This window comes from Oncorhynchus mykiss, chromosome 9 (assembly GCF_013265735.2).
Source record: "Oncorhynchus mykiss isolate Arlee chromosome 9, USDA_OmykA_1.1, whole genome shotgun sequence".
Taxonomy (NCBI): domain Eukaryota; kingdom Metazoa; phylum Chordata; class Actinopteri; order Salmoniformes; family Salmonidae; genus Oncorhynchus; species Oncorhynchus mykiss.
Genome location: NC_048573.1, coordinates 24,991,665 through 25,017,445, shown reverse-complemented (window position 1 = coordinate 25,017,445; position 25,781 = coordinate 24,991,665). Strand labels below are relative to the sequence as shown.

The following is a 25,781-nucleotide window of genomic DNA, read 5'->3' as shown; positions in this document are numbered from 1 at the left end:
AAAGCAATGGTTGTTATTTGTTATAAATAAAATGTTCAAATAAAAGGCTTTTGAAAAAATACAGGCATCGTATGTAAAACTCTTAACATTGATCTGTACATACACATTATCTTCAAATATATCATGTATGGCAGTCCAGGACATCTAGAACAGAAACAGGGAAATGTATTTACAGATACCGGAGAAATATATATTGGTTTTAATACAAGTATATTTCTCTCTAGACAAGGTTACATTTGCGTATATGAAAAAGTGATATATGTACTAATATAATGAGAACCGCACAAATAAAATAATGACTGTCTAAAGTATCAGCAAAACAAACGCATACGTTCAACACACAGTAGGGAATACAGACAAGAAGAAATGTCTATTCCAATAAGGTTACTTTTACATAGGAACTCTTGTCTTAAATTATCTAGCTATTAAAAAAAAAAAAGATATATGTTTGCATAATGGGGGGCCACAGGCGCTTCTGACAAACATTTCCGGGATATTGTTTTTCATTTTTCCTTTCTGCGAAGCTGAAAAAAATCCAATGAATTATTTATAGGGTGTATGTTGCTGAAGCTCTGTCTGTCTGTCCCTCAGCGAAGCCATGTGAACCGTGTAGTTGAAAAACAAATGGAGAGCGCCCAGAAACGAACGCTACGGATGTGGTCAACAGCGGGCAATTAGGCACACTCAAGCCAACCAAAGTTCATCTAGCCAACGCGGAACAATTACAAGCCTGGGCTGAGTCACCAGAACCCAATAATGAGGGCTTAATCGCGTTGGTCTCATTGGTATACAAACACCGCCGGAACGTCTATGCCCACTTTGTTGCATTAGCTTCATAAAGTTCTTAAAAAGTTTGTTGAACGTCGCTGTAGCTTTGACATTCTGAATGAGTAAGACTGCATGTACTGTACAGGATAAATATAGACTGATTATCCATTATCTATCTGGCCCTGTGCTAAACTAAACTAGTCTCTTTCAAAAGGCCTCAATCAAGGCTTTCATACAACTAAACACTATAGAATTAGTATAACGATAATCAGAGAGGAGTTAGAGGGTAATGCTTTTTTCAACTCCCTCCTCATCTCCCCCAAACGAGGTACTAACCGTATTGTATTAGATTAGGGGTGGCACAGACGAGGCTGTGAAAAACCCACTGCTCCTCCGGGGGTTTGTGCCTGGGTAATGACTCAGTTCCAAGACTGGCACTTTCAGCCCCCCACTCCTCCCAAGTCTGCCCAGGGCTGTGACAGTGACAGTGATGCCTTCTAATGAGATGTCTGGTTCCACAAGGGATTGAAATGTCCCCTTTACATCCCTTAAATCCATGCAGCAGCTTTTGTCTTTTTAATTACAGTTTGTTTTCATGTTGCTTTCGTGATTGCAGAATGACAGTACTGTCCGAAGACGTCAACAATTGATGTTAGAGAAATCAAATGTGGCAGATCTCGGAGGAGTTTGACATCATGGCAGCTGGAGGTGCCCCAGGAAATCCAAGTTTCTGGTGAATTCTAGAGATTTATACAGCAGTCTGGTCTGGGCCAGAGGCCCTATGGAGGTCAAGATTTGAGGTGTGATGTCACTGTGGTACTCCCCTCCTCCTCTGCTCCAGGGTGCGAAGACCCTCCTCTCGCCCCAGGGCATGCTGGGTACCCGTTTTGTGGGCGGCATCCGTAGCAGTGATGTCAATCTGGGCATATTTAGTGGAACTTTTCCCTGTAGAGAGAAAAAATAAGCAGTCTATGAGATGAGTAATAATGAGTATTGTTGACCCTTCTTTCAGGGTGTCATGCATAAAAATTAAATAAACATGGTAGAGAGGTTCATTCAAAAACACAGTGACCACACTTATGTACGATTATCATTCAAATGAGAGAGAACAGCAATATCTTCCTGTCTGTGAACTACAGAGGAAGCATTAAGTACCATTGCTTCAGTTATACTTTCTCCCGGCAGTTTCATGAAGTGGAAAAATTAACAAACACACAACACAGTCTGGGAAGATGACCCCATTAGAGCAAGTGAATTCACCGCGGAATTCTGAACGCCCTACGACCTTCCATCTCGGCTACGCTGGCACACTCCTCCAAATGACAGAAACCGTCAAGATGACATTGGAAATTAACCTTTCTCGCCGCGAGCAAGAGCGTCCCTCATATTCCAGGAGAGTAACCACGTTATTAGACCGCGCTATCGCATCCCCGCACCTGATGACAGCAGCTTGAGTGTCGCTCGGCAAGACGGGGAGCAATCAACGTGAGCGTTGAAGGGTTATTTTCTTATCTCTGACTAAGCGGGAATTGAATTGAAGGAGTATCATTTACTAAGAGTCTATTGAGTGTATATGTAGTGTATATGTAATGTATATATATTTCCACAGTATGAGGTTGGAATAATACTGTGAAATTGTGAAAATTATGATAATGCACTTTCAGTGTAAGAGCTGTTTGAAATGAATGTCTGCCTGTTTTGGTGGGGATGGAGTTTTAGCCTGCCTGTTGACATCTCGGGCAGTAAATTAGTTAAAGGCCCAATGCAGCCATTTTTATATCAATATCAAATCATTTCTGGGTACAAGCATGAATTTGACTTGGACTCTGTGGGAGTGGTCTGAGTGGGGACCCACTGGACAAAAAGTGGTTGAATCAAACTTTCCACGTCATACATTTTTTAAAATCAAATGCGATGACAACATGGAAAACTGATTAGATTTTTAAAAAGTCACCAATGTAAGGGAATTCCGCTGTTTTCCCACAAAACTTTCAACTAAACTAAATCACCATGGAAATCCAAAACTCCCACCCATGCAAACCCGCTGGTTAGATGTTCTGTGTCGATTGTATTTTCAACCTGCAACTATCAGGAAATAACACTGATCAAATTCACACTTTTACAGTGTTAGTTTCATCAGCTGCTGTACAATATTAGATAAAACACAGGAAAATCTGAATCGTTGACGCACTGGGCCGTTAATTGACCAATAAGAAAGAGAATTCCAAATCTCTCTGCCAATAACTCCCAGACAGTCCTGGCAAAATTCTTGCTTGAGAAAGTGCTCTTTGCTAAGAAGCAATTTTTGTTTATTTTTTACCATTCACAGTAAGGTACCTATAAATTGATATTGAGATTAAAAAGAATGGCTGCATTGGACCTTTAAATAAAAATGGTCACATTTGAGTATGTGGGGCCCTTACTCTGCTCACACAAGAAATATCATGTTTACCACTTTATATTTTCTTTGACTACAACATCACTTTTGAATATAGTGTACCTGCATGTACACTATTGCACTTCAAGAGGCACATCATGTCGATTGGCTATAGAAAAATCTGTAGCAAGATCAAAGACATTGGAACCACAGAAGAGCAAACCACCAATTACCTACAAAAGACGGGTTGTTATTGAGAAAATGGGCCCTTACTCTGTCCTGGGAGGTGTTGGCCAGTCCCCCTGACCCCAGTTTGCTCCTGATGCTCCAGCTCCATGTAGTTCAGCTGTTTCTTGGACGTGGGGCTGATGGGAATATTGACGTAGGTCACTCCATCACCGCGGGGTCTTTCTGGAGCCGCCATTTCTGTCGGGAACACAAACATGGCCCCTGCCAATGGAGAAATACCAGGATGTTATTCAACCACAAATCTGTCTGGGTGGCCTAATGAGGCCGGTTTATCAGCAGGCACAGGTGAGGCTAGCCCAATAATGGACTAAAGGAGCCTCACGTTACTCCTTCTAGTCCAAGGACCTTACATGTTCTGTTTAGAGGAGAATTGGCTCTGGCAGGCAAAACAGACAAATAATCCATCTGAACGTGAATCGATTTTCAATTGCGGTATAGTTCTAGAAACATATCACATCAAAATAACTTCACAGATGCAAAATATATACGGTTTTAACACAGTTGCAGCCGACAACACGTTTGTTATGTCCGTCTTCCGTTTACACACAGGTGTTCGGAGACACAGACAGCTAATTAGCACAGGTAAGCCTATGTCTTCCATCTGTTTGATAGGACCTACAAGCTACAACATGCGTTAGCAAATGTGTGCAACTGAACATACTATACATAATACGACACAGTACTAGAGTCATAGTTTATTGATGAACAGTTGAAATGCTGTGAAAAATGTGTATACAACCAATTATATCCATTTGTTTATATAGTTTATTATATCCATTTGTCAGGAAAGTATTTTCTGATTAACACACAAATGAGAGAAATACAGTGAGTCAATATGTTCAATCAACATGCTTTGAACCAGCTCTCAGATGTGCACAGTGATAAGAGGAGGTCTCCAAAGTGCTTTGCCTGTCATAAAGCTGAAAGCCATTCAGGGTAAAGAGGGCTACATTGCTGTGTTGCTGAGTGCCATTGACCTCAATGTCTTATTCATACAAGGGTATAGACCACAGCTAAAATATGTGCATTTCAGAGAAGTGGCTTTTTATCAGCTACAGTAGGTGTCAACACTTTTCTTTTTAATCCCCCCCAAAACGCCCTAGTCCTTGCTGATGACAAGCATACCCATAACATGATGCAGCCATCACCATGTTGAAAATATTAAGAGTGGTACTCAGCGATGTGTTGTGTTTTCTCCAAAGATAACGCTTTGTATTCAGGACAAAAAGTGTATTTCTTCGCCACATATTTGCAGTTTTACTTTAGTGCCTTGTTGCAAACAGGATGGATGTTTTGGAATATCTGTATTATGTACAGACTTCTTTTTTTTCACCATGTCATTTAGGTTAGTATTGTGAAGCAACTACAATGTTGTTGATCCATCCTTAGTTTTCTTATATCACAACCATTAAACTCTATGTGTTTTGAAATCCCCTTTGGCCTCATTGTGAAATCCCTGAGCAGTTTCCTTCCTCTCAGGCAACTGAGTTAGGAAGGACGTCTGTATCTTTGTAGTGACTGGGTGTATTGATACACCATCCCTAGCGTAATTAATAAATTCACAATGCTCAAAGGGATATTCAGCATCTGTTTTTTTATTATTTTACACATCTACCAATCGGTGCCCTTCTTTGTGAGACATTGAAAACCCTCCCTGGTCTTTGTGGTTGAATCTCTGCTTGAAATTCAACACTCAACAAATTGAGGAAACTTACAGATAATTGTATGTGTGGGGTACAGAGATGGGATAGTCATTCAGAAATCATGTTAACCACTATTATTGAATATGGAATGAGTTCAGGCAACTTAATATGTGATTTGTTAAGCACATTTTCATTCCTGACCTTATTTAGTCATTTAAAAAAAAACTACAAACAAAATTCCACTTTAACATTATGGAGTATTGTGTATAGATCTGGGACACAAGGCTAAATGTAATACATTTTAAATTCAGGTTGTAACACAACAAAATGTGGGAAAAGTAAAGGGGTGTGAATACTTTCTGAAGGCACTGTAAATCATTACTGTTAACGTCTGCTATTCTAGCCTACTTATCTACTACCACCAATGGCAAGGTGCAAAACACTTGAAGCAGCTCTTCTTTAGTAAACATGATTAAATCCACACATCAAATTCATCTTTCTAGGTCAGTGTATCTAGCTACTCTCAAAAGCCAGGGGCCATTTTATGGAAGAACAAACACTGCATTAAAGGCCCTGTATATATAAAACAGTTGTGTGAAAACAGTGGGATATGAAAACAGATATACTTGTATCTCTACACAGACAGCTCTAAACAGACCATGGGAGGTGAGACATCACTTTTTCCTAGCTAGCTTCCTTCGGGATCTAAAAGCACCGAATACAACACGTTTCACAGATACAACTAGGACAAAACCTTTTATTCAGACATTTGGAACAACACAAATAAATGAATCATAACATTTAAAACTATATAAATAAATATATACAAAAATAAGACTCATGAATATCCAAAATAAGTGACAAAGACAAATAGATACAAATTGTAGTATATAAATACAAAATAAAAAAAGAGAATCAAATTATTACACTATTACCTTATTGCTAACAAAAAACACAAATAAAACTATATTGCACAAATCCTATATCACACAAATACACAACTATAATAACACACTTATAAAGAAGATAACCTGAAACACACAAACTAAATTGCACAACTGCCATCTGGCAAGTCAGGAAGTTCTTCAATTCCTCTGCCATCCAATTCTGAGTGTTCTTTGTAGTGCAGTGTCATACTAAGGGCCTCACACTGTTCTGTCAGCTCCTCATTTGAGAGACTTTGGAAGGTTGACAGGACTCCAAACTTCTCTCCCACATTTTCCAAGGTTGCAGGTTGAGGTTGCAGCATCAACAACAAATTTGAAAAATGTCACCCCCCAGATTCTTCAGGGCATCATTCAAAGGCTCATCAAATGATTCGTATGATAAGTGCCTCTCTGCGGACCGCAGACTTTTTTGTTGTAGAACGGCCTCTTCATTCATTCCCTCGCAAATATCCTTGGCTGACGTTTGTGCAGTCATAAAGCCTGTTGACCTGTAGTTGCTGAGACCTCTCTCTGTCTTTCTGAGAAGACTGACTGCAACATCCACATGCACACTGGGAGACGGCATCAGCTTGCTCACATGTTGGATCTGGCTCAAGATGTCATACCACACCACTGTAGATGCTGAAGCGGTATAATCCCACCTCCTCTGACAAGGACTGGGCCTCAATCTTTATCACAGGATCTTTGGTTTGATCCCTCACCTCAATCAGTGCCTCTCTCACCGCTGCTGCCTGATACCGCAGTGGCTCAACACTCTAAACTTTACTCTCCCGCCATGTCTCAGTCCACATCTTCAAAGTGATGTCCACGTGTTTTTTTCAGGATGGCCCATCGCTGTGTGGAGGCTGAGAACAAGGTGTACAGTTTGTGTAAGATGCCAAAGTAACCTGTGGCATCAACAGAACTTTTAGCAGCATCAGCCACAACCAGGTTCAATGTGTGAGCCCCACATGGAACATATAGAGCTCTCAGATTCATTTCCAGGAGTCTGGCTTGGGCACCTTTGTTTTTGCCTTTCACGTTGGCCCCATTATCATAAGACTGTCCTCTGCAGTCCTCAAAATAAATTTTTAGCTCCTCTAATCTTTTGAGAATCAGGGATGACAAATGTTGGCCCGTGGACTCCTCTGCCTCCAAAAGTCCTGTAAAACGTTCCTTCATCTGGGGCTCCTCCTTCAGGGACACAATTCTAATCACAACTGACAACTGTTCAGTGTGGCTGACATCTGAGGTGCAATCTAGAATGATAGAGAAGAATTTTGCCAGCTTGATGTCACTCACCATTATTGAAATGCTGCTCAACAAATCAATGAGTTCATTCTGTATTTGGTGGCCAAGGTGGTGTGACTTGAAGTCCCTTTTTGGACACGGTTAAGGTTCTCTTTCATGACTGGATCAAATTGTGCCATCAGTTCAACCTCTTTGAGGATATTTCCATTTGATGGAGAGTACAGTGTTTCTGTGTGTCCCCTTAGTGCCAGATTTCTAATTGCCAGAGACTGCACAATAGCAGTCAGATGTGTCAACACCTCTCTCCATCTCATCCTCTCAGCCTCCATAAGTGCCATCCCGTGCTTATCAATTGTTTCCCCTTTTTTGATCCTCATTGCCAGTTCTTTCCATGTTTTCATGCAGTTTTGGTGTTCTGGACTGCTGTCGTGTGAAGTCAGCAAAGAACTTGCATGTTTCCAGTCTGTCAACCCTGACTTTTCCAAATACATTTTCTTCCTAGAAAAGAGTTTGCAGCAGAAGCAGAAGAGGCTGTTGTTTCTTTCAGAATACACCAACCAACTTCTAGGGATTTTTTTCACCACTCACCAAGGTCTTCCTGAAATACTGGTGCAACTTCTTCTATCACTCTCATTCCTAGGGAAAACAAAGTTAGGTGGTACCTCACTTGGTCCTCTGCAAACTAGTTGTGTCCGAATTCTGTCAGTGAGAACTGAAGGCCAGTCAGTAGGGTCTGTAGACAGTGGTTCATCCTCAGCAGCAGGGTCTGTAGAGTGGTTCATCCTCAGCAGCAGGCTCTGTAGACAGTGGTTCATCCTCAGCAGCAGGGTCTGTAGACAGTGGTTCATCCTCAGCAGCAGGGTCTGTAGACAGTGGTTCATCCTCAGCAGCAGGGTCTGTAGACAGTGGTTCATCCTCAGCAGCAGGCTCTGTAGACAGTGGTTCATCCTCAGCAGCAGGGTCTGTAGACAGTGTTTCATCCTCAGCAGCAGGGTCTGTAGACAGTGGTTCATCCTCAGCAGCAGGGTCTGTAGACAGTGGTTCATCCTCAGCAGCAGGGTCTGTAGACAGTGGTTCATCCTCAGCAGCAGGGTCTGTAGACAGTGGTTCATCCTCAGCAGCAGGGTCTGTAGACAGTGGTTCATCCTCAGCAGCAGGGTCTGTAGACAGTGGTTCATCCTCAGCAGCAGGGTCTGTAGACAGTGGTTCATCCTCAGTAGCAGGGTCTGTAGACAGTGGTTCATCCTCAGCAGCAGGATTTGGTGGGGATGCTGCTACAGGCATTTCTAATGGGCATTAGTTTACACACGTTATTCATAGAATTTATAGTGGTGGAACATCCCACATACACACCCAGTAATAATAAAATCATCAACAAACCTACAAAATGGAAACTTAAATGTTTTATTTTATTTTGTTTATGTTATGCAGGAATGCACACATAAACACATGTACGTGTACCCACACACACACCTGTAGAATCCTGCAGAATCCTGCTGGGGAGAAGTGAAAGCAAATGGGTCTTTATCCTCAGTCTCAGACAACATTTGTGAAGACACCTGTGTGGCTGAGGAGGTGGATGGCTCCTCATCTTGAGGCTCCGAGATAATTTCTGAAGAGGCCTGTGTGGCTGAGGAGGTAGATGCCTCCTTATCCTGGCCAGTGCCAGAGGGTGCTCCAAAATTGAAATACAGTATATGAGCCTGACACCCTAAGTACATTTGTTGCACAATTAAATATACATGTCCTTATGCACAATTGATCAAACTTTCAGAATAGGAACCAAATGAACCATACAACCTCCTTGTCTAATTCTAGGCATATGACACCCCTTAAGGCTCATTATATCACAAAAGATAGAAAATATCAACATAATATAGACATATTTTAAGTTAGCCTACAGCATTGGAAATTCCCCTTACTGAGCTCAGGACCTAGTCAATACAATCACAGAAAACCTTTATGATGTCACCTCAATGAAAGTTAACCAAATCAATAATGTGCTAGTTGGGTTGTAATCGTTCTTCTACATTATCATGATGAAACTGTGTTAAATTATATCCAATGTTATGTAAGCTAGTTGGACAGAAAACTGAATATTGTCGCCCTATGTGTAATAGCAAAGCAAGCAACATAGTAACATAGGCTAACCAACATAAGTGTTATACTAGCCTATTACATGCATAATATTATACTCAAAGAGATGACATAGCTGCAAACCTTTATCTTTTGTACGTTTCTCCTCTTCTTCTTTCCTCTTTTTCCTAAACTGGGCACCTGATGGCTTAGACCTTTTCGTGTCCATTTGTGCTGATTTGGCACTCGAGCATCAATACATTACCCATCCCCCAACACTGTCAACCAAGAGTCGAGACTACATTACCCATCCCCCAACACAGTCAACTAAGAGTCAAGACTAAACCAATTCACCTTGGTGGTGTGCAGACTGGTTTTATATTATTCTTAATGCCAGTCCCTCCAGGATTTGGACGATTTTTTAAATATATATTTGCGGGCAAAAATGCTTGATTTTGCTGCGGCATTTCTGACATTTTGCATGGCAATATGCAACGATTTTTATCCAATTTCTCACGAAAATGCGTTGACGAGAGAAAACGTTTGTTGACGTGTGGCTTGCTTGATTTTACCATTATGAGGTAAATGTGCAGCGATTGGTTGAAATTGCGAGCCATCTTATTGTACTGCGGTGATGGGTCATTTTTATGCAATGACAGTGCAATGAATTGACTGTTTTATGCAGGAAAATAGTGCGGAGATTGGTCAAATTTGCAAGCCCTTACATAATATACGGGGAATTTATGATTTTGCTCAACAATTTTCGTGGACGGACTGTCATGCATACTAATACAGTAAATACAATTATGTTAGAGTACTAGCGTCCTATGCACAGGCTGTACCTGTACATCAAGCTGCCTCACGCTACAGAAACAGTAAATAGGCTCCTGCCCTGTGGGCTATTCTGGCTCGGACAAAGCTACTTCTACAGTGATTCCTTTCCTTCATTCCATTTAAATCCTTCAAAATGGCGACATGGACCCCCTAATCAGCTGCGCACCAACAGTTACAGGGCAATATTTCTCCACAGTCATTGCGAAGCCATTAGAGACTGCCAGAGTCTCTGCGGGTCTGTCCTTTGGCATCATCTGTGAGGTCTGATGCCTAATTGATCACATTAACCGGCCCTCACAATCACAACAGGCCATAATGGCTGCCGATTACAACAGTGGGCATGCCCACAGCTTAGTGCAGGGGCCCTTTAGACAGCGTTCACACAGAGTTAGCCCAGCATGGGGGAGGCCATTTTGGCAGATGGCTCTTTGTGAAGCAGCACCGCTCTGTGGATTCTCTTTGAAAGTGGATGTCACGGAGGTAACCCTTGGCGAAGGTTAGCGACGGGAGCTCAGCACAGTCGACTGCTCCAGCTTTTAGAACAAAGTGCCAATGGTCGGTGCCGATGCAGTAAGCAGGGGCTCTGTGCTTCTATGCTAGCTTTTTGTTTGGGGACACTGGCAGTGAGGATTTGTTTCATTGAGCCCATGTGAAAGATTATGTTGTCACAGACGTTCTGTGAATTTTGAGAGGAACGGTTGTTTTTAATAAGGAGCTAAAGATGGCCAGTTTTGAGAAGCTCAAGGAATTGTGCAGCACAGGTTGTTGGGCATAAAAATGTACAGTCGCTAGACAGCTAATGCCTTCGTAAGGTTAACAACACTGTCCCCAGTGGTCATGACCAAAGACCTGTCCTAAAGAGGGTTCGGAGTTCTAGAGGGAGTTCTTGCACTAATTAATAATGTTATGGCTTCAACAGGAGGAGGGTGGGAAGGTGGCGTGGGAACTAAAGCCAGGTGCGGCAGGAAAATGAGCGGTGGAGCGAGTGATGGATGTGGTGCCAATGTGTGACAGCGGTAAGGATAGTTCTAGAACAGGTGTGTAAAGGACTACGGTGACGTATCAGGAAGTGACCGGTGCTCCCCTGTGTATGCATGTGTGCGTGTTCTTCTCACAGCTGTAGCACAAGAATGTGTGCTCATTATGCAACATGAGTTACTGAGTTACATAAATACAAAGCCAGAGTGAATCTCTCAGCAATTTTCAAAGGCACAGGTGAGGTGAGCCACTCAGCCATGGAAGCAGACAGAGGCCTGAGAAGTGTACAGTGTGTTAACAAAACAAGTTCTGACTCACTGTACAAATACATCAATGCATAAAGCTAGCCTGACACAGGCACTACTGTGCATTCACCTATTATTGTCCATTCTGTAATGCTATTTACAGATGCTAGGTAAGGCACTCTAGGGGTCCGATTCAGATAGAGGAAATGTACTCTTTTCTTACGCATGCCTTTCCTTCTCAGCGTAGTTCTCTTGCGTGCACTGAATACATTTAATTCAACCTCTGAAAACCCTCCCACTTGCTGGCCAACAGAGTTTTAATTCAATAGGGTTTCTGTACATTTTCTAAAGCCATCCCTTCAAATTTGGTGTACCTTTTCATTCGAAGTTTATTTGAATTTTCTCTCCAGACTAATGCACAAAATATATTGGTGAATAACTAAATAGTGGTTGGATTCATCCTGAAAGTTGTCAAATGCAATTGTTCAATCGATTAAATATTGGAAGGTGAGAAAAGTGTACAATAGGGGCTGAGCAGTAGTGCTATATAAACCTACCCTAATTATCCTTACTAATCATGGAACTGTGATGACAACAGTCCAGTCGTCGTGAACCATGCGCCAGGCTCCAGGTTTAAATGGCTACAAATGGTCTACGTTCCATATTGATTCAAATTGGCTACATCCTAAATGATTTGCCAAATTGTAATATGTTAGCCTAATTTCATCCACTATTGCTAGCGGTCCTCAGGAACATCCACACGAACGTGACAGAGGAAAGAAAGGTAAACTAACTATGTAATGCAATGATGCAAAATGTATGGAAAGTACCACTAAAGTGACAGCTATAAATGTATGTGGGTGTATAACTAACATTGGCTAATGATAGTGGCTAATTTAACACAAAACACATTTTGTAAAAAAAATACAGTGAAAAGTCAGGGCATATAATTAAAACATTCTAGAAATCATAAATCAACTCGGTAGGTTTGGCACTCTACTGTCATTTGAGCATGGCTACAGAAGCCTATTACTTGGGTCTCCAAATGTCATTCTTGAAAGTTATATGGGCAGCATTTCATAAACTTCACTGTGGAAAAGGTGATACTATCACGGATTACAAAGGGAAACCCAGCTGTGAGCTGTCCAGTGACGCGAGCCTACCAGGCAAGCTAAAGAGAGTTTCAAGTTCCTTGGTGACCACATCACATCACTAAGGAACTATCGTGGTCCAAACACACCAAGACAGTTGTGAAATGGGCACAACAACACCTTTTCCCCTTCAGGAGACTGAAAAGATTTGGCATGTGTCCCCAGATCCTGAAAAAGTTCTACAGCTGCACCATCAAGAGCATGGTTGCATCACCGCCTGGTGTGGCAACTGCTCGGTATCTGATCGCAAGGCGCTACAGAGGGTAGTGTGTACGGCCCAGTATATCCCTGGGGCCAAGCTTCCTGACATCCAGGTCCAATATACTAGGCGGTGTCAGAGGCAGGCCCAAAAAATGGTCAAAGACTCCAGTCACCCAAGTCATAGACTGTTCTCTCTGCTACCGCACAACAACAAGGTACCGGAGCACCAAGTCTAGGACCAAAAGGCTCCTTAACAGCTTCTACCCCCAAGCCATAAGCCTGCTGAACAATTAATCAAATGGACAACCATACTATTTACATTGACACCACCTCTTTGTTTTTACACTGCTGCTATTCGTTGTTTATTATCTATGCATAGTCACTTTACAAATGACCTCGACTAACCTGTACCGCCGCACATTGGTACCGGTAACCCCTGTATATGGCCTCGTTATTGTTATGTCATTTTCTTGTGTTACTTTTTTATTTGAACTGCATTGTTGGTTAAGGGCTTGTAAGTAAGCCTTTCACGGTAAGGTCTACACTATTTGTATTCGGCACATGTGATAAATAACATTTGATTTGAAAAGATTCGCCATTGCCAGATGATCCTCAGAAAGTTCTACAGCTGCACCATTGAGAGCTTCTAGACTGTGTCGTGTCTTTGGCATCATTAAACTGAAGACTTATTTTTATAAAAAATGATCTGTAATTATAATTAGGTGATTAAACTAACTTAATCATGTAACTGTAATTAACTAGGAAGTCGGGGCACCAAGGAAAATATTCAGATTACAAAGTTATAATTTTCCTAATATAGCTTTCAGATATTTTAAAATCTGATGAATTTGTCTTCCGATTAATCAATTATTCTTTACCTCACGTTAGTCTCATTCCAAACATCGTAAATTGTTGGTTACCTCCACGAACCCAGTTTTCACTATGAGTCATCCATACATCAATTGTCTTAAATCATTTATTTACTAACTAAATAATCACAGAAATGCACACAAACAAAGAGTAGATGTAGTTACAAGGAAATAATAGCAGAGTTTCCCTAGTGGGATAAACCGGTATCACGGCTTGGTGGACAAAAGGGAAGTGGGGGTCGATTGAGATAAAAGACACTACAAAGTGATAATTATAATAATTGAAATGCTAATCCTTTTCACATGAACACTCACTCATTCGGGAATAATTGCAATCAATATATATATATATTTCAGTGTGTCGCCGTGATCTCTGTTTTCTGTTGGAGAGTTTTTCTGCCCTCTCTCTCTCTCTGCCGTGGTTAGAATGGATAGTTCAGAGTAACATTCAGCAATGTTGTTATAGAATAGATGTTTTGGCGGTTGTCGGTCTTTGCGTTCAATGATGCCGAATTCCTAGTTTCAGACTAGTAATTAGTATCAAAGAAGTGTTCTTATTCTGTAGGTTAGATAGTCTCAGAGTTAAACATGTGGTATGGTTAAGAATTCAGCAATGCGGGGCCTCCCGGGTGGCGCAGTGGTTAAGGGCGCTGTACTGCAGCGCCAGCTGTGCCATCAGAGTCCCTGGGCCCAGGCTCTGTCGTAACCGGCCGAGACCGGGAGGTCCGTGGGGCGACGCACAATTGGCCTAGCGTCGCCCGGGTTAGGCTTGGTCAGTAGGGGTGTCCTTGTCTCATCGCGCACCAGCGACTCCGGTGGCGGGCTGGGTGCAGTGTGCGCTAACCAAGGTGGCCAGGTGCACGGTGTTTCCTCCGCGCATTGGTGCGGCTGGCTTCCGGGTTGGATGCGTGCTGTGTTAAGAAGCAGTGCGGCTTGGTTGGGTTGTGTATCGGAGGACGCATGACTTTCAACCTTCGTCTCTCCCGAGCCCGTACGGGAGTTGTAGCGATGAGACAAGATAGTAGCTACTACAACAATTGGATACCACGAAATTGGGGAGAAAAAGGGGTCAAATTCAAAAAAAAAAGATTTCAGCAATGGGCTCAAACCTTAGCCCTCTCGTAATTGAGAGAAGCATGGTCTGAAGATAAATTCCCAAGGCGGGGTTTATATTTGGAAGAGCAGAATGACGCCGGATCAATGTCATTGGGCGGGCCCATGACTTAGTTAAACTCCAAAGGGAATTGGAGTTCCTTCATTAAACAGTCTAAAATCACATTACATAATTTCACAAATAGTTTAATCTTTACTCATTCATCCCATACAACAATTAGACGCAAGCCCCACAACATAGACTCTTGTAACAGGGTTATGGTAATGTGGCTGAGTTTCACAAAATTGTACCAAACTGTCTGGCCATGAGGAAGAATCTCCTCCAGGAATTTATGACCTGCCTAACATCAGCCTGGGTGTAGGCGAGAGAGAGAGAGAGAGAGAGAGAGAGAGAGAGAGAGAGAGAGAGAGAGAGAGAGAGGGAGGGGGGTGCAGAGAGAGGGGGATGGTGCTCGCTGTACCCAAAGAGGGCAATGTCATGACAACTGGCTGCATCACCGCTTGGTACCCGACTGCAAGGCGCTACAGAGGTTAGTGCGTATGGCCCAGTAGATAACTGGGGCCGAGCTCGCTCCCTACCATCCAGGACTTCTATACCAGGCGGTGTCAGAGGAACGGGGTGCTGAGAAAATGTTTGTCGACTCCAGCCACCCAAGTCATACTGTTCTCTCTGCTACTGCACAGCAAGAGGTACCGATGATGGATACAATAGGATCCTGAAGTGTATAAAATGTGTGTAATTCTGAAGGAATTAAGTCAGAATACAGTGTAGACACAACTCCACCACATCTCCACCCCAAACAAATAACAGGTGAATAGCATGCTATTCTCATGCTTAGATGTTCTACAGAAGTTGTGTACACCTCTTCAAATGAAGATTTACCTGTCAGGCACTAGTCCATTAGCTTGGCTCAATTTCACAGAGCACTCCAGGTGTCGCAGACCTGTCTGTACCTCGTCACCCGCTTCTGAGACTTCACCATTGCCCTCTCTGACCCCTGCATCTGATTTCTGTATAAATCCACCAGGGTGCTGTCTGTCTGCCATTCCACACGGTCATGCACACAGAGTAACAGGTGATGGACGGGATATGTTGATTCAAGATAGATGACTCATCAAAATGATCCACTTTAATGGAGAGAGAGCACAGGAAGTTGTGTCAGAAAGGGCCAGGTGAAATTCAGCTGAGACAGACAGCTGAGAACTGAGAACTGTCATGGTCTAGGCTATTTAAGGGCAATCTTTGAAGATGTTTTGATTGACTCAGCATTCAGACAAAACAAAGACCACAAATAACTGTAACATCAATGACAGACTGGATTATTTTGCTCTCTCCGTGCTCATTTCCGTCTATGGTGAGACAGAACACTGGAATAGAGGGCTGCATTCGGTCAGGCGGACAATTTGAGATGAAAAAATGTATTTGTTTCGTAGGTTATTTGGAAACAGACATCTACATCTTTCTGCTTTCTATGAGTTAGCCTAGGCCTACTAATTGTATTGAAAGCACCTCTGGCGCATTATTCACACGCTCTCAGCAATCCCTGTTTCAAGTTCAGTAGCCTCTCTTCTACTAGTTGGGTGTGCAAGATCAAGTGTGGTCTCAACAGAGGTGGTGCCACAGGTTCAAAAGTGGTGTGTCAAAATGTATTTTATTTTCTGGGGCCTGGAGTTTTTCCAGATCTCATGACCTGGTCAGGCAAAACAGGTCTCAAATGGGTCCTATTTGTAGGCTATGACATGGTCCAACATTCAAGGGATACTTCGGGATTTTGGCAATAAGACCATTTATCTACCCTTTATCTACTTCTCTGTGTGCAGTATGAAGTTAAGTAGTTTCGCGATCCAATGCTAACTAGCGTTAGCACAATTACTGGGAGTCTAATGGTATCTGCTAGCCGTTGGCCGCCCGGACATGGTAGATACAGTAGATATCGACCTGGCTACAGTAGGCTAGCCAAGGCAAATGCCAACGTGTATTTTTGTAGCTTTCTTTTTGCGGACTATCCACAGTAGCCAGCATATTAATAGTATGTTCCCTATTGAAGCTTAACTTTTGAAAAATCCCTTTCCCTAAAATAAATCAACTCGGCGAGTAGATTGACGGGCACTTTTTTTTAGCTCAGGACAACTCGCGTGTGCTGTGTGAACGTAGCTGTCAATAACTGTACTGCTCGAGTGCTTGAGAAGAGGTGACTCGCGGGAGCATGGGTCTCAATGAAATAGAGTACGCCTAGGCTGCCAATTCAATGGGTGGAGAATCACTTGGCATTTGGGCTTTCCAAAGAAATTATCTTAAATATGATTAGGCTATTGTTTACCACAGTGTCTGTAAATAAATATTGGTAATGGAAAGAAGTGCAGGGCGCTTAACCAACGTGATTTGAGCTGCAATCAAAAATGTTATCACCAATGAAAAGGAAAAGGTGCAATGCGCGCATAACATAGCCCTTTCCTTTTCAATAAATATTGATAACCTATTTATTTGTCACTGCTTGCAAATCGTCCCACTGCTAAAAGGTGGACTACATCCTATATGCAATACGTAGGTCAAGAGAAAGTGCAAGTGTTTGCTCTCATCATTCCTGCTGCATCAAGTTCAGTAGCTTACCTCTCCTCTCCTAGTTGGGCATGCGTGTGGGGGGGTGCTACGCTAACATGGAATTGTTTTAAGATGGTCATACAATGGATCATTTAGCTATTTGATTTGAAATTGTAGGACCCCTTTAGGTATCTTATATATATATACAGTGCCTTGCGAACTTTGCGACCTTTTGCCACATTTCAGGCTTCAAACATAAAGATATAAAACTGTATTTTTTTGTGAAGAATCAACAACAAGTGGGACACAATCATGAAGTGGAACGACATTTATTGGATATTTCAAACTTTTTTAACAAATCAAAAACTGAAAAATTTAGCGTTCAAAATTATTCAGCCCCTTTACTTTCAGTGCAGCAAACTCTCTCCAGAAGTTCAGTGAGGATCTCTGAATGATCCAATGTTGCCCTAAATGACTAATGATGATAAATACAATCCACCTGTGTGTAATCAAGTCTCCGTATAAATGCACCTGCACTGTGATAGTCTCAGAGGTCCGTTAAAAGCGCAGAGAGCATCATGAAGAACAAGGAACACACCAGGCAGGTCCGAGATACTGTTGTGAAGAAGTTTAAAGCCGGATTTGGATACAAAAAGATTTCCCAAGCTTTAAACATCCCAAGGAGCACTGTGCAAGCGATAATATTGAAATGGAAGGAGTATCAGACCACTGCAAATCTACCAAGACCTGGCAGTCCCTCTAAACTTTCAGCTCATACAAGGAGAAGACTGATCAGAGATGCAGCCAAGAGGCCCATGATCACTCTGGATGAACTGCAGAGATCTACAGCTGAGGTGGGAGACTCTGTCCATAGGACAACAATCAGTCGTATATTGCACAAATCTGGCCTTTATGGAAGAGTGGCAAGAGGAAAGCCATTTCTTAAAGATATCCATAAAATGTGTTGTTTAAAGTTTGCCACAAGCCACCTGGGAGACACACCAAACATGTGGAAGAAGGTGCTCTGGTCAGATGAAACCAAAATTGAACTTTTGGCAACAATGCAAAACGTTATGTTTGGCGTAAAAGCAACACAGCTGAACACACCATCCCCACTGTCAAACATGGTGGTGGCAGCATCATGGTTTGGGCCTGCTTTTCTTCAGCAGGGACAGGGAAGATGGTTAAAATTGATGGGAAGATGGATGGAGCCAAATACAGTACCATTCTGGAAGAAAACCTGATGGAGTCTGCAAAAGACCTGAGACTGGGACGGAGATTTGTCTTCCAACAAGACAATGATCCAAAACATAAAGCAAAATCTACAATGGAATGGTTCAAAAATAAACATATCCAGGTGTTAGAATGGCCAAGTCAAAGTCCAGACCTGAATCCAATCGAGAATCTGTGGAAAGAACTGAAAACTGCTGTTCACAAATGCTCTCCATCCAACCTCACTGAGCTCGAGCTGTTTTGCAAGGAGGAATGCGAAAAAATGTCAGTCTCTCGATGTGCAAAACTGATAGAGACATACCCCAAGCGACTTACAGCTGTAATCGCAGCAAAAGGTGGCGCTACAAAGTATTAACTTAAGGGGGCTGAATAATTTTGCACGCCCAATTTTTCAGTTTTTGATTTGTTAAAAAAGTTTGAAATATCCAATAAATGTCGTTCCACTTCATGATTGTGTCCCACTTGTTGTTGATTCTTCACAAAAAAATACAGTTTTCTATCTTTATGTTTGAAGCCTGAAATGTGGCAAAAGGTCGCAAAGTTCAAAGGGGCCGAATACTTTCGCAAGGCACTGTACCTATAAATTGATATTGAGATTAAAAAGAATGGCTGCATTGGACCTTTAAATAAAAATGGTCACATTTGAGTATGTGGGGCCCTTACTCTGCTCACACAAGAAATATCATGTTTACCACTTTATATTTTCTTTGACTACAACATCACTTTTGAATATAGTGTACCTGCATGTACACTATTGCACTTCAAGAGGCACATCATGTCGATTGGCTATAGAAAAATCTGTATGGAATATGGAATAAGGTTTTGAAGTGTCTGTCCTATATTTAGGAGATGTAAGAAAGCTCTGGAAATATTTTTGTCTTTTGGACACATAAGCTGTGTTTGAAGACTCTTACTAACTGCACTAACCATACTATTTGTGATGTAAATTGAGTATGTACAGTCGTGGACAAACATTTTGAGAATGACACAAATATTAATTTCCACAAAGTTTGCTGCTTCAGTGTCTTTAGATATTTTTGTCAGATGTTACTATGGAATACTGAAGTATAATGACAAGCATTTCAGAAGTGTCAAATTACATGAAGTTGATGCAAAGAGTCAATATTTGCAGTGTTGACCCTTCTTTTTCAAGACCTCTGCAATCCGCCCTGGTATGCTGTCAAATAACTAATGGGTCACATCCTGACTGATGGCAGCCCATTCTTGCATAATCAGTGCTTTTAGTTTGTCAGAATTTGTGGGTTTTTGTTTGTCCACCCGCCTCTTGAGGATTGACCACAAGTTCTCAATGGGATTAAGGTCTGTGGAGTTTCCTGGCCATGAACCCAAAATATGGATGTTTTGTTCCCAGAGCCACTTAGTTATCACTTTTGCCTTATGGCAAGGTGCTCCATCATGCTGGAAAAGACATTGTTCGTCACCAAACTGTTCCTGGATAGTTGGGAGAAGTTTCTCTCAGAGGATGTGTTGGTACCATTCTTGATTCATGGCTGTGTTCTTAGGCAAAATTGTGAGTGAGCCCACTCCCTTGGCTGAGAAGCAACCCCACACATGAATGGTCTCAGGATGCTTTACTGTTGGCATGACACAGGACTGATGGTAGTGCTCAACTTGTCTTCTCTGGACAAGCTTTTTTCCGGATGCCCCAAACAATCGGAAAGGGGATTCATCAGAGAAAATGACTTTACCCCAGTCCTCAGCAGACCAATCCCTGTACCTTTTGCAGAATATCAGTCTGTCCATGATGTTTTTCCCAGAGAGAAGTGGCTTCTTTGCTGCCCTTCTTGACACCAGGCCATCTTCCAAAAGTCTTCCCCTCACTGTGCGTGCAGATGCACTCACACCTTCCTGCTGCCATTCCTGAGCAAGCTCTGTACTGGTGGTGCCCCAATCCCACAGCTGAATCAACTTTAGGAGACGGTCCTGGTGCTCGCTGGACTTTCTTGGGCGCCTTGAAGCCTTCTTCACAACAGTTGAACCGCTCTCCTTGAAGTTCTTGATGATCCGATAAATGGTTGATTTAGGTGCAATCTTACTGGCAGCAATATCCCTGCCTGTGAAGCCCTTTTTGTGCAAAGCAATGATGATGGCACGTGTTTCCTTGCAGGTAACCATGTTTGACAGAGGAAGAACAATGATTCCAAGCACCACCCTCATTTTAAAGCTTCCAGTCTGTTATTCAAACTCAATCAGCATGACAGAGTGATCATGACAGCATGACAGCCTTGTCCTCGTCAACACTCACATCTGTGTTAACGAGAGAATCACTGACATGATGTCAGCTGGTCCTTTTGTGGCAGGGCTAAAATGCAGTGGAAATGTTTTTTGGGGATTCAGTTCATTTGCATAGCAAAGAGGGACTTTGCAATTCATCTGGTCACTATTCATAACATTCTGGAGTATATGCAAATTGCCATCATACAAACTGAGGCAGCAGACTTTGTGAAAATGTATATTTCTGTCATTCTCAAAACTTTTGGCCACAACTGTAGTATGATAATTAGTCATTGTATAGATATAGTTAGTATGCCAAAAGTTCCCGGATGTCGTACTAAACACGTCAAAATATGAAGTATAGAAGCAGTAGACACTATTTCCGTGCTTTTAGGGCCCATAATGCAGTTCTTCTGAATATGGCCGTGGCTTCACAACGTTTTCAGATTTGAAGAAAGTGGCGGAAAATATGCAGACGAAGTCCGACGAGACCGGACACAAATTCATTGCAAATGTTAAGAACATTTTGAGGAAAGTAATAAAGCAAATAAGTTACGTTGCACGTTATGTTGGCTGACAATTTGTTAGCTATGCTATCCTTATGAACCGCATAGCATTGCAGCAATATGTACCTGTATGTTAGCTAGTTACCTAACGTTAGTTGGCTACTAATACATCGAACCTGCCAGGCAGTATATTAACTAAAATCGAACTAACTATTCAACGTTTATTGACTTGATTATTCACGTCGTTCTTACCTAAGCGGTAGAGTCGTTGTGCGCTCTCAATTATGTCTAGCTACTACGATTTCAGAGCACTTTCCTCTAAAGTGTGCCAGAGTGCAGAATAACTGATGAATTTATGAACGCTCAACACCCGTTGAATATATGGCCGGTGTCAGTAAACATTTGCAAAAAAAGCGTCATTAAATTGTTGCCAGCAGCACAGTTACAGTCACCAATGCTTTGGATAACATGAAGACAGCCTAACCAGCTCTGCTAGGGCAAGTAAAATGGTCAGAGTGAGGTGTTTTCTCATTTGTGTCTGGAAATAGCTAGCAAACTAGATAACGTTAGGCAGTTAGCTTGGGTGCTTGACTGCCGTTGTGAGGTCAGAACGCACGGATCAACCCTACTCTTCTGCCAGAGCGTCCAGTGACGCGCTCTGAAAGCTAAACACTCTGAATTTACGAATGGACAATCTAACAATGCTCTGGATTTAGGAACGCCCAGAGCGCACTTTGGCACTTCAAATTGAATTCAAGAACACACCAGAAATCGTAAAATGTCTAGCTAGTAATTTGTTATGCTAACAAACTAGCAAGAGGTTGCATAGCAACAGCATCAACTTCCGGTAGACAGGCGAAGTGCTAGTACACTTAACTGAAAGGATACCGTTCGGAGAACATCATCGTGTTCATGAGAGTCTCCCCATAGTGAAGTCATATTAGTTTGTAGCTCAAACGTTTCAGATCCTACAGACAGAAGTTGCCACATCAGCATTACCGACTTCAGATGAGTCCTGTGACACTTGTGGGTGTCATTGAGCAGCAAAACGGAGAACGCCATCATGTTCGTCTCCCATTTCCATAGAGTCTAGGCCAAACCATTTGGACACCACAGACGTTATCGTGAGGAGACCGGTCTGACAGCTGTATCTCGGCCACCTCCCACTGCAGATGCGGAAGGACATAGGCAGATGCGGTGGATTGAGACGCAGCAAAAAAACTGATATCTCTATCTTAAACTGACAGATTTTGATGGGGAATATTTTATTATGTTACTTAGATTGACAGGTGCGCACGGGTGAGTCAATAGACTCTTAAATGAAATAAGAGTAGGCACTGGACAGGTATCTTTCCAAGGAAATGTACTTCCTAAATATGATTAGGCTACAGTTTACTACATTGCCAGGAAATAAATATTGATCACCCATATTTGTCTCCGTCTGAATATCGCCCCGTTCCAAAAAAGGATATATGTAAAACGCAGCTCAAGAGAAAGTGTTGGCTCTCTCTCCAACTCATATATGCTCTCCAAGCATATTGGCAGATATAGCCCAGTACTACTGATAGCCTCATATAATGGGCAACGTGAGAATCGCTGGTGATTTAATCTATTTCTTAGGATATTTTTGCAGAGTGGGCAGGTCCAGTATAAAAACCTGCGAGAGTGGACAGGAGTGGGATGAAGAAATCAGTCCTGCACAGTCCTCTACACTGGAACATAAAACGCACTCACCTTCAGTCTCATGAAGGAACCGTTGTTGTCCACAACTGCCCATCAGCTCGTACTTGCTTTTCTCTTCTGGCTGAAAGACACAGTACACAGTAAATAAGACGCTGGTTTCTAAGTGGTAGCTTAGGCTACATCTAGCTAAGGTCAAGCCTGAGGCTTGAATTAATTACAAAGATTTCAATCCAAGTTGAGTAAAACAAAATTAAACCGCAGACAAATGCTAATCTCTATTTAACAGTTCACTGGAGGCACTCGAGTTAGATTTAGACTTGGCTAATTTGAGTGTACTGAAACCTCACAGACTTGTCTACTTAAGTTGAAAAAAAATAATGTAGCCTGAAGTGTCTCTTGTCCTTATTGAAGCTTATTCATGCCTTTCCAACTGAGGTTTTGCTAGGTTTTGCTAGTCTCTGGTGTGAAAACATGGTGGAAAGGTGCAGCCTCATTGCCCTCTGTCTGACTGAAAAGTGGGATGTGACTGAGGTAACACTCTCACACAATGTGTTCTGTCTGTTCTGCCCTACAGTACCATAACACTATGTTACACTGACTTCCACAGTCCTCACAAAAATAACTGTAACTTTACTTAAGAGCATTATTGTCTGAGCATTGCTGACATTAAATTAACATTGTTGACATTTGCCAATGTTTGTTCCACTCATGTTAAATGCCAGTCTCACAAGGAAATGGCATATACTAAATGTATGGGACAATTATAAAAGCAGTATAAACAGCCCTGTCATATCTTGCTGTTATAAAGGACTTCCATACTGCAGTGTACACCCTTGAAAGTATTCCTCTTTCTTTCACAGACATTGGCCTCACAGGTATATAATTATAAGTTTGGACCATAGTAAGAATACAATTGAAACAGGTGAGTGTGATGATCTTAAGAGGATTGAGTAATCCCACTTCCTGATGCTCCACCTCTGAACTCTTCTCCAACGCCCGGCTCTCCATGATCTCATACTCGACTTTGTGCCTCTCCTCCTTACTCTTCTGCTTCTTGTCTGGTGGAAAGAGGAAAATAAAGTGCGATTGAGATGTGCAACAATACAACAGACTCCTATTACACTGCAGTACAGCCGGTGAGGATAAGATCCCTATGTCATGTTCTCCTTTTCATCTACGACATGCTGTGAACTAATGCAGTCGAAGCGGCGTCTCTCGATCCCCAAACACACATAACCTGTTTGATCCAAGGATGGGAAACGACTTGGAAGACGATTGCAAGGGACAGATTAATCATTGTTGTACAAGACCGCAACATGTCAGAGGACAGAGGATAGCATTACATTGTTGACGTTGTCTAGAGCTCCCTAGTGTGGTTGGGATAAGTGCTGTATTACTCATGGGGGTGGCTTTGTTACGAGCACAGCAGCCAACACAGTGGCCCTGATGTCATTTCCAGTACAAATGGAAACCTCCACAAAACCACATAGTCTAAATAACTGTCAGATCGATGCTATACAATCTGGGGTCATGCTGAACAAATATGACAATTGTCATTTCAGTTTGTAATTTTCTTGTGTACCGTCACAGTCATGTAAAATGCCATTGTATCCAGTCACATTTTGTTTCATACTGCAGCAGCTGGTTGAGCTTCTCTGCATCTATCCCAACCTTCAAAGCAGCTCAATCACAAAATGAACACAGCATGAAGAGAACATAGAGGCATCACCAGCTTGCAGAGGGAGGAGAAATAGTCCCCCCCAAAAATACAGAGGAAACGAAGACGAAAGGATATTTTTAAAATTAAAGTCAAAGAAAAGAACAGGGAGGAAAACATTAAAGAAACAATTTTAGGGACGCAGATGAGAAGGAAGGAAGGAGGGAGGAAGCCAGGAAGGAAGAGGCTGACTTTGTTTGTTAGCATGAAGTTCATTCCATGAAGAGAGGAGAAGAATAAATCAGTAGTGGGCGTTCTCTTACCTTCAACCGATACTGAATGATCTTTCACCTCCACACATGGAAGGTCTCCATCTTGGAGTGTAGGGTCCAGCAGTTGCACTTCAATAGGCTGCTCTTCATTAGATGTCTTTTCACAGTCCACACTGTTCTTCAAGGGCTCAGAGGGTAGTGGCTGTCCAAAACATACACCACTGTGGTGCATTTGACCAACCTGTAGGACAAAGCTGTTCCGGGGAAATGCTGGTGTCCCCCAAGGAGGCGGGTGGCATTCCTCCCCTTTCTTGCACTTGAAGCAGTTTTCGTAAATGATAGTCCCTTTGTCCCCTTGTCTTGCTGAGTTCAGATCACACAAAAGTTCACAGTTGATAACAGGTTGTTGGGATCTAAGCTCACGTCCCAAAGCAGAAGCCATTGATTCATAAAGATTCAGGTCGTTTGTCTTTGTACCTGGCTCTCCGGATGTGCCTAATAGGTCTGTGCCTATGCCTAATAGGTCTGCTAAGAGGTCAGCTAATTTCCCCTTGCCTTTCTTCTGTAGAGGTGCTGATCCCTCATTCCTCATCTTTAGCTTCTCAGAGCTGTGATTGGTTACTGAGGCAGGTGCGGACGTGGTCTCTGTAGTTTTCCTCAGTGCGTCAACCTTGATATATTCTGAGGAGCTGCTGTTGGGTCTGCACGGGCACTTATCAATACTTTCACCTGCTGGATTTTCAAAATGGGAGGTTCTGAGGCAAAATTGCCAATCCTCAGTCCATAGGTTATGTCCTTGGAGCTTAACGCATCTCCTTTCTAGTTATACAGGTTAGGAAATCTGCACATCGGTTTAATAATTCATTGGATTCATTCATAAGAACAAACTACTTATCTAAACACGCTGCAAAGTAAACACAGGTCTGAAAAATCTATTCATGCTTGGACAGGGATATTTAAGGGAAATCATGG

General features: G+C 42.3%; 1 protein-coding gene across 4 annotated transcripts in view; it reads right to left on the bottom strand.

Moving 5' to 3' along the window:
• Positions 1-25,781, bottom strand: part of LOC110532977 (protein Dok-7) — a 45,695-nt gene continuing 19,914 nt past the window's right edge. Inside the window, exons 9-13 of one of the 4 annotated variants that reach the window (XM_036987660.1) lie at positions 24,861-25,541; positions 23,841-23,938; positions 22,932-23,001; positions 3,419-3,595; positions 1-1,713 (exon numbers count right to left, since the gene is read on the bottom strand). In XM_036987660.1, the coding sequence (XP_036843555.1) occupies positions 1,577-1,713; positions 3,419-3,595; positions 22,932-23,001; positions 23,841-23,938; positions 24,861-25,541 (1,163 nt within the window). In that variant the 3' untranslated portion in view covers positions 1-1,576. The remainder of the gene's footprint in view (positions 1,714-3,418; positions 3,596-22,931; positions 23,002-23,840; positions 23,939-24,860; positions 25,542-25,781) is intronic. The other 3 variants (XM_036987661.1, XM_036987662.1, XM_036987664.1) reach the window with 3 other exon arrangements.